Here is a 10,159-nt window from a genome sequence, read left to right on the forward strand (position 1 = left end):
TGTTTGAAGTTACAAAACTTGCTACAAGTTACGCTGATTATTGTCCCAATCCTAGCTCCATAAGCCCAGATGTGCTCACTTGTGCACCCGTGAGCCGTGGTTTCGCTGGAACGCGTCTGACCTCTGACAGACGCACTCTGAACTTCAGATCTTCAGCGCGCTGTTAACAGCCTGACACATTTAGAATGCTGTCCCACAGTCAGTGTGCTAATATAATAATATAATAATGCTAAAATGCTCAGATGGGAATCATTTCTTGATTTATTGTTTTACATCCACAATGTTCTGTGTGTGAGGTTTACAATGTCAGAACACCTGCATGAGACAGGGTGTTAATTACAATCTGCCAGAATGACTCACCACCTTCAGATTTCTCCAACATCGTTAAAAATGATCAAATACGGAACATATCGGCGTGCGCAGGCCAGAGCGCTGAAGCTCGGTGCATTGTTATTATGAAGCTTGGGCACATGCGGAGGACACACACGCGCACGTGCGCACGCAAAATATACTTGTTTTCAATTACATTTATTGGGCCCACTTATTCTTTGGCCCACCCACAAATGAGTTTCTGGCTGCGCTAATGGTGACATATGACAGACTTCTTTGAGCTTCGCAGCCATTACACTTTTCACCTCGCGCACCTCCTAGCGGCAGCTCGCGCACGGAATCCCTGCTAGGGGATCACAATGTAGAGAGACAGTTTATATGTAGTTATTCGTGCTTACAGACGTCTTAATATCATAGGCCTAGTTTATAAACAACAGTTGTTGTGAATGCTTTTATGAGCAGGAGTCACACATGTTTCAAAAACACCTGCTGGTGATGATAAAGGATATGAAAATGTCTGTGAAAGCAGCTCTACGCTGTGTTCTGACCCATTTCAATGGATTTCAAACACAAACTTCAGACGGATGTCTGTTATTTCTGCTAACTTGCATGAGTCCGTCTGTCACCAGTTAAGTAATGCTCTTCTGCATCTTCTACACAAACACACAGCAACAACTTATATAGCAACTACATTTACCCAGCCTTTTATTTTGAGTTTCCTTTGTGCACATAAAGAGAGTAAAATACCACATAGTACAAAAACCTGAACATTGTGCTCAGAGACGGTTTTACAAAGTGTCATAAAGTGACTTTATATGGTTGCATTAGAGATGCTGAGAGCAGCCTGGAGGAACACCCAGAGGAATGCTGCACTGCAGCTAAACAAAAGCTGGACCCTGTTACAGCATTAATTACTCCCCCACACACACGCCCACAACATCAGCACTAAATCTCTCAGCTCTCATCGCCGTCCACCCCTAACTTTTAAGAACAATAACTCGTTAACGATGAACATAATTGTCCCAGACAAAAGGCCAAGCGTTGCAAATCACACTTTACAGCAGCAGCAGGCAGACGGCGACGTCTGGGCTGCAGCCAGGGAGCATGCTGGGACATTTCACTTCAGATATCCTTTGACTACCTGAATCAGGTTTCAGTAGGAAGCTCCGCCCACAGCCCCACAGGTGCTAACATGTGTTTATTACCATTCTGTTAGATAACTCCACTCTAGATAACACCTCTTTATGTTTTACATAATTTTTTATTAATTTCAGGTTATGCTTCGGTAAGATGAAAGGATGAAAACATGTTGAAGGGTTAAAGGTCAGTATACACGTGTAATCATTGATGATTACCTGTTTGTGCATTTTTGTTGCCACGGAAACAGACTTTAAATGAGGAGTTTTAAACGCTGCGCCGATAACTGCCTCCTTCACAGGGTTAACGATTAGATATGATGTGTAACTGAGTTGCCAACCAGCCCCCCCTCCAGGCTTTACTCCTCACACCTCCAGCACGGCACCCTCCAGGTTTGCCCCTGCCCTTCCGCCCCTCCCAGCACCCTCTGCTGCTGTTGTTGGGGTGGTCTCTGCCTCTGCTGTCACCGAGCTGCTGGTCTTTCAGCTGTCCCACTCTCCTCCTTCCACGCCTGTTTTTTTTCCACCACTCTCCGAGGCGTCACAAGATTACTGAAGCGGTGCTGACATCTCCATCAGCCCGACCTAACACTTTGCCCTTTCGCTCTCCTCCTCCTTCACTCCAGAATCCATCACACTCTGCCATGAGCTGCTCGCCGCTCATGAGAGAAGCAGAAACAGAAACATCTCATGAGGAAAAACAGTGGAGGGTGAGAGTCTCTACAAACGGCTTAATTCCTCCAAACCCCTTAAACGTAATTATGATCAGTGTTGGGAGTAACGCTGTACAAAAGTAATTAATTACTGTAATGCATTGCTTTTTGCTGTAATGTGGTAATGTAAGGCATTAAAGGGAAAGAAAATGGTAATATTTACTCGGTACAATTGTCAGTAACGCGGTGATTACAGTGCATTTTTAAACCCAGAATCAAGACATGGGTTTCCTAAAAATTCAAAGCCTGAAAAAAGATCCAATATCCACATATATGACGTCATTTATGGACTCAGCTTTGCGGGGATTCTATGAGCAGAGAGGACGCCGCGGTAACGGCTCAAATACTCCAGCTGCGTCCTGCGCGCGGCCGCTGTTATATTCACAAAATCGCTCCACCAAAACAAAGTAATTCGTTTGCGATCGTTTCTATCAGCCCATATTCTCTGGTACTTCATGTAATTTTCAGCTGAGTTCATAATCTGTGCCCCGATGATGTCAACTCATTGCTGCTGGAGCGCAGGGCCGATTAAGCTTTTTATTTATTTATTTGCGTTCGGTAGATCCCTTTGGCTGATTAGTTAGAAAGCAGGAAATCTAGGAAACAGTTTTTCTGGAAGATGGAGAAAACATGCAGCATGCAGGAAGGTTAGAGGGAAAGGGCAGGAAATTATTCACATAAAATCAAGAAAACAAAACAAAGTGCTTGAAAACAAAAAAAGTAGGTAGATTTATCCCCAATACACATTTTTACCAGTGAAAAGCAATAATAAATAAACATTTAATATTTATACATGTGACAGAATCAGATCACCCCAGAAGTCAGTCCCACATCCAGGGCCGTATCAAGGCATTTGGGGACCAAGGCAAATATAGGCTTGGAGCCCCCACCACCTCACTCCCTGCTCAGTTAATATAAGATGGCAGCTTGCTGAGAGTACAGATTGTTGTTGCTTTTATTTAATAAACAATCATTTTAAAGCACTGTTATTATATCTGACTGTTTTTAACAGCAACACTAGCTCAGACACCACATCACTTTCCACATATGTCATGAGCTCACTGAGCGTCACATGACCAGATTCATATTGAAGTTGTTTTGGTGAAAGTAACTTAAAGTAATGCAAAAGTAGTGTAATGCCTTACATTTTATAATCAGTAATATTGTAATGTAATGAGTTGCTTTAAAATGAGGGTAACAAGTAATAAATAATGCATTACAGTTTTGAAGTAACTTGCCCAACACTGATTATGATGAGACTTTTCCTGATGTTCCCTGAGAAGTGATGCCAGCAGTTGAGCTGGATCATTTGTCCTGTTTGCATATCACATCATCTTTCCTCTCCTGAGTAGATTATTACGGCACAAATGCTGCCAGTAAAACCAGGCTCCAATAAGCATCTGAACTGAGATTTTGGGCTCTGAAATATGGAACTGTCTCATTTGTTAAACTAGAAATAACTCTGATGGGCCACATGGTGCCATCGTGCCTACTGTGTTAGTAAAAACAAGTAAAATTGTAGAAATACAGTAAAAACAGTCAGACTGTGGAAAGAAAATGGAATGCACCCTGCAGCTTATATAGTGATGTGCACGAGCCATCTGGTCCAAGTCCAGGACTGTGAGGTGGACGTCTAACAGTTAAATATTTAATATCAGATGTAATAAACAGATTTTCATCCTTATTTTTAATCCCAAATCTGCATCAGTAGATTAATGTTACACATTAAGTGTTTACACCAGCACACATTTATTTATCATTTTCTGCAATAAATAAATGTAAAAGCATTCTGACTTTCTCATAACTACAAAATCTAAATGAGGCAGCAATAAAATTTAGATTTGCTGTCCCTGCTGGCCCTGTGGAGGGATACTGATGCATACAAATAATAAAAAAAATATATTTATTTGTTCATTATAACATTTCTTTTGTCTGAAATAACAGATTAACATGCTGTTGACATGGTGAAGACTTTAAGCTCAAACAGCAACAAGGTGTAATAACCAGTGTCGTTATCATTAGTAGATGGGTTTGTGCTATAATAAAGTACAGCAGAGACATCTCCACATGATAATGAAAACATAAATAAAGATATCTGAAACCAGCTTAGAGACAAGACGGTGTGTGCTTTTGAATCTGTTAAAAGTCCAGTTAAGCACAAAAGCTATGAGTGTTTATCTGTCCAGAAGACAAGGACAAACATATCTCCACCTCTCTGTCCTCCTCCCAGAGACCTAAATCACTTAAAGGTTTCTGATTCAATGCTTTTTGAAATACACTTGCTGTATAATTAGCTTTGATTGATTTTGTCTACAAGAGGATATTTTTCATGAAGCAGTAGGAGGGTGTAACCTCGTAGGAAACAGTCAAATATTATGTAAATTATTATTTATACCTTCTGCTGTCCCTCTGTGATGTGGATAACTGCATTGCTTTTAGCCTCTAAAGAGAACATCAGCTTCTTACTCTATGACATTTATTCTGTTTAACTCCGATCAAGTTTTAACATTTAGGGAGACTGGTTCAAATTTAAACTGTTTTATCTTTAGTTATTCATTTTAGGAGATTTTTTAGCTTTTCAACATTTAATTTTGAACTAAATATAAAAAAAACTTGCTTGTTTTTTTTTAATGTCCATCAGGTCCTACCAGTCCTCAAAAGCTGAAGGAAATTAAACACTTCCCACCAAAAAGGCTCACGACTCTGGAGACCAACGTTCCCAAAAAAACGTTGAAATATTTAAAAAAAGATTTTTATCTTGGTCATCATCATCATCATCATCAGTGAGAATCTGTTGTGTTTTAATGCTAATTCTGACACACACACACACACACACACACACACACACACACACACACACACACACACACACTGCTCAGTGTTAGCTTAAGGGATTTCTGAGTGGAATGATCTTCATCTGCAAACAGACTGCTCCTCTTCTCCATAGAAGTCCAGCAGGGCTTCAGCCTGAGAGCTGTTATTAAGACACTTCGATTGACACAGTCGGGGGGGGGGGGGGGGGGGGGGGGGTAATGGGGAGGCTGCGAGTGGATGGACCCTGTCCATTAGCTGTCAACAATGACCAGTAGTCCACCCTCCCTTGGAACGGGTAGGCAAGGCATCGTCTATTCCCGAGACTGGCTCAGAGATCACACAGCCTTCATCGTCTCCGGCAGCGCGGGGTCTTATTGTAGCGCTGCCGCTGGGAAAGGACGGGCCTTCACGTTCCAATGAAGAATGGAATTTTTCTCTGCCCAAGGCCAGGAAAATGGCAAAGAGATGAATTTGGGAGGGAACACACAGAGGCATCGGAGTAGATTTGGAATGGGGGTACTCCCTCTCCCCGTGCTGACCTCCCTTCTCCACCTCTGCTTAATAAAGCCTGGGCCTTGGTCATTATTTTGGGCAGATGGAGATGGGGGCAGGCAGTGAAAGGAGCTGGTGTCACTCCTGAGGAGAGGATGGTAGGGATGACAGAGAAGAAAAAGCAAATCAGAGAAAAGATCAAAAGCAGAAGCTCGCCTTTCACTCGCCTGAAAGCACTAAAGAGGATAAGGAACGATCAGGCCTGGGGTCTCCTGTCCTCACTGGCAATTGGACTCAGCTGATGGAGAGAAAGGCATGAATGGCAGGGTTCAAGGCCCTCTCTAAAACTCACACAACGGGAAGGACTTTTTTCCCCGACGCCTCCTTTATCTTCCTCTCCTTTCAGAGTGTCAGAAATGCAGCTGAAATATCTCTCCCCAAAACGGCACAATCCCCAATGCCAAACCTTAATCACGGTGGCTGATGAGATTGAGAGGGTGTGTGTATGTGTGTGTGCAGAGGGGGGGGGGGGGGGGGGGGGAGGTTTACATATGAGAGAGAAAAAAAACACCCATTCTTTTCACAATTCATCTTTACACTTTTTACAAGCCTGGGATTCAAGGACGAGATGATTGGATCATATGTGCTAATTAAACTGAACAAATTAGAGCTCATATTTCCACGACAGGAGAGCAAAACAATGCTCAACGCCAGTAAGTACCCACAATGCTCTGTGCTCCAGGAAATATCTACAGCAGGACGTTCGGGGTTCAACAAAGGCATTGGTTCTCAGTCGCCAAAGTTACCTGGAGTTCTTGATGGAGGAAAATGTGACATGATGTAAAATGACGTGAACTTTTTCTTCCAATTTAGAATTCATGTTTTGAGGAGCAGAGCTACAGCAGTACGTCCCACAGGAACCTATTACCAGCCTCTACATATGCACGAGATTCAATGGGCCGTCGATCATCCTCACAAAGGGACACGACTTCAACAGCTCTTCATGTGAGGAGCACGGGAGCCTTCTGTTACAAGGGTCATCGGAGAAAGAATGAGAACTATTAAGGTTCAGCAAAATTTCTCTTTTGATGAAGAAGTCGTTATTGAGATAAAACTAGTAATGGTGTTAAAGGGCAACTGAGCACAAAGAATGAGAGAAGATTGGATGTTGTTTAGAAAGCAGGTTTGTCTTTTCACCTTTAGAAAGAACATTTCACCGTGTTGCCTACCTGTGGCTTATTTTAAGGTCTTTTTTTTCCTAAAGACTATTCAACAGCCAGACATAACAAACCATGTTTACAAAGCAGGTTTGTCTTCAGAGTCCTCCCTAAGGAGGTTTGTTTTAGGTCTCAGAAGTGCGGACCCCAACCCATAATCCTGCTACGGACACACCTGTACTGGACAGTATAAAGACCTTGGACTGGCTGGAGTCAGGCATCCTGCTTCAAGGGTTTCTCCTCAGCAGCTCTACAGACGCTCCTCAGCCTCCAAAGGGACCCTAGAGATGTCTCCCTCTGCCAGCCTGCTGCTGCTGCTCTTGCTTGGCCTCTCTCATGCTCTTCCTCTCCATGAAGAAAGAGACAAAGATAGAGACAGAGAGTATAAAGGAGACCTAGATGACAAACCAGATGGAGAAAGAGAGATTAAAGGAGACCTAGATGATGAACAAGATGATGAACAAGAAGATGAACAAGAGAATAAAGGAGACCTAGATGATGAACAAGATGATGAACAAGAGAATGAAGGACACCTAGATGATGAACAAGATGATGAACAAGATGATGACCAAGATGATGAACAAGAAGATGAACAAGAGAATAAAGGAGACCTAGATGATGAACAAGAGAATAAAGGACACCAAGATGATGAACAAGAGAATAATGGAGACATAGATGATGAACAAGATGATGACCAAGAGAATAAAGGACACGTAGATGATGAACAAGATGATGACAAAGATGATGAACAGGACGATGAACAAGAGAATAAAGGAGACCTAGATGATGAACAAGATGATGACCAAGATGATGAACAAGAGAATAAAGAACACCTAGATGATGAACAAGATGATGACCAAGATGATGAACAAGAGAATAAAGGAGACCAAGATGATGAACAAGATGATGACCAAGATGATGAACAAGAGAATAAAGGAGACCAAGATGATGAACAAGAGAATAAAGGACACCTAGATGATGAGCAAGATGATGAACAAGATGATGACCAAGATGATGAACAAGAGAATAAAGGACACCTAGATGATGAACAAGATGATGAGCAAGAAGATGAACAAGAGAATAAAGGACACCTAGATGAGGAACAAGATGATGACCAAGATGATGAACAAGAGAATAAAGGACACCTAGATGATGAACAAGATGATGAGCAAGATGATGAGCAAGATGATGAACAAGAAGATGAACAAGAGAATAAAGGACACCTAGATGATGAACACGATGATGAACAAGAAGATGAACAAGAGAATAAAGGACACCTAGATGATGAACACGATGATGAACAAGAAGATGAACAAGAGAATAAAGGACACCTAGATGATGAACAAGATGATGAACAAGATGATGACCAAGATGATGAACAAGAAGATGAACAAGAGAATAAAGGACACCTAGATGATGAACAAGATGATGAACAAGAAGATGAACAAGAGAATAAAGGACACCTAGATGATGACCAAGATGATGAACAAGAAGATGAACAAGAGAATATAGGACACCTAGATGATGAACAAGATGATGAGCAAGATGATGAACAAGAAGATGAACAAGAGAATAAAGGACACCTAGATGATGAACAAGATGATGATCAAGATGATGAACAAGAAGATGAACAAGAGAATAAAGGAGACCAAGATGATGAACAAGAGAATAAAGGACACCTAGATGATGAACAAGATGATGACCAAGATGATGAACAAGAGAAAGGACATCTAGATGATGAACAAGATGATGAACAAGAGAATAAAGGACACCTAGATGATGAACAAGATGATGAACAAGATGATGACCAAGATGATGAACAAGAGAATAAAGAACATCTAGATGATGAACAAGATGATGAACAAGATGATGAGCAAGATGATGAACAAGATGATGAACAAGAGAATAAAGGACACCTAGATGATGAACAAGATGATGAACAAGAGAATAAAGGACATCTAGATGATGAACAAGATGATGAGCAAGATGATGAACAAGATGATGAACAAGAGAATAAAGGACATCTAGATGATGACCAAGATGATGAACAAGAGAATAAAGGACACCTAGATGATGAACAAGATGATGAGCAAGATGATGAACAAGAGAATAAAGGACACCTAGATGATGAACAAGATGATGACCAAGATGATGAACAAGAGAATAAAGGACATCTAGATGATGAACAAGATGATGAACAAGATGATGAACAAGAGAATAAAGGACACCTAGATGATGAGCAAGATGATGAACAAGATGATGAACAAGATGATGAACAAGATGATGACCAAGAGAATAAAGGAGACCAAGATGATGAACAAGAGAATAAAGGAGACCAAGATGATGAACAAGAGAATAAAGGACACCTAGATGATGACAAAGTCCATGATGGGGTCAAACATAGAGAAACAGAACATGTGGACATTAGCACCAGGATTCTGAGAGCCAATAAAGGTTCTGATGAAAATCTGATTGAGGGAGACCTGGTGGTTCCCAAACACAGAAATGCCATCAAGTGTTTCTACGCCCAATGCCTGTGGAGAAAAGGCCCAGATGGCTTAGTGAAGGTACCCTACGTCATCAGCAAGGACTTCAACTTTTATGAGAAACAGATAATCCAGGGTGCTGCAAATGCCTTTGGTCGCTCTACCTGCATCCGCTACGTCCCTCGTACCAATGAGAGAGACTATATCTACATCGTGAATAAAGGTGGATGCTACTCCTCTCTGGGAAGAGTGGGAGGGGTGCAGGAGCTGTCTCTCAACAGGGCTGGCTGCATCTACGGTGGAATCGCCCAGCATGAGATGAACCACGCTCTGGGCTTCCAGCACGAGCAGGTCAGGAGTGACCGGGACCGCTACGTCAAGATCAGCTGGCAGAACATCACACCAGGCAGTGCTTACAACTTCTACAAAGCAAACACCAACAACCTGAACACTCCCTACGACTACAGCTCCATCATGCAGTACGGAAGAGATGCTTTCTCCATCGCCTACGGAAAGTACACCATCACCCCCATCCCCAACCCCAACACCCCAATCGGTCAGAGGATGGGGTTGTCCAGCTGGGACATCAAAAGGATCAACCTGCTCTACAAATGCCACTAAAACCTGATCTACTGAATAAGTAATGAGTAGTCTGAAATAAAAGTTGAAATGAAAATAAAAACAAGCGCATTTTGACATTTTGTGTCTTCTTTATTCTTCGCTGCCTAAAGTATGATAGAAATGCTACTAATAGTAGATCAAACATGCTCACTGAAAATAATTTAGAGGTACAATGGTTTTGTATTGTTTCAGCTGTCTGACCATGTTTCCCCAGTTGTTCTGAACTGGTAAAAAGGCTTATCACCAGCTCATTTGCTGGCAAGGACTGTTCATACCACAGGGGAACCACGGGCAGCAGCTAAACATTGTGTCTATGTCAACCTGCCTCCCCATGGGCGTCGGTGCCTGGA

The 10,159-nt window shown here is 42.0% G+C and overlaps 1 protein-coding gene across 1 annotated transcript; it reads left to right on the plus strand.

The window, feature by feature from the left end:
• The first annotated feature begins 6,922 nt into the window (after positions 1-6,922).
• LOC107372897 (sarcoplasmic reticulum histidine-rich calcium-binding protein-like) lies at positions 6,923-9,884 on the plus strand. The gene has a single exon (XM_054736038.2). The coding sequence runs from the start codon at positions 6,990-6,992 to the stop codon at positions 9,807-9,809; it is 2,820 nt and encodes a 939-aa protein (XP_054592013.2). The 5' UTR covers positions 6,923-6,989; the 3' UTR covers positions 9,810-9,884.
• The last annotated feature ends 275 nt before the right edge of the window (positions 9,885-10,159 follow it).

Source organism: Nothobranchius furzeri, chromosome 9, assembly GCF_043380555.1.
Source record: "Nothobranchius furzeri strain GRZ-AD chromosome 9, NfurGRZ-RIMD1, whole genome shotgun sequence".
Classification (NCBI taxonomy): domain Eukaryota; kingdom Metazoa; phylum Chordata; class Actinopteri; order Cyprinodontiformes; family Nothobranchiidae; genus Nothobranchius; species Nothobranchius furzeri.

What these genes read in the sequence shown, in the direction of transcription:
- LOC107372897 (XM_054736038.2), top strand. Translation starts at nt 6,990, where the DNA reads ATGTCTCCCTCTGCCAGCCTGCTGCTGCTGCTCTTGCTTGGCCTCTCT.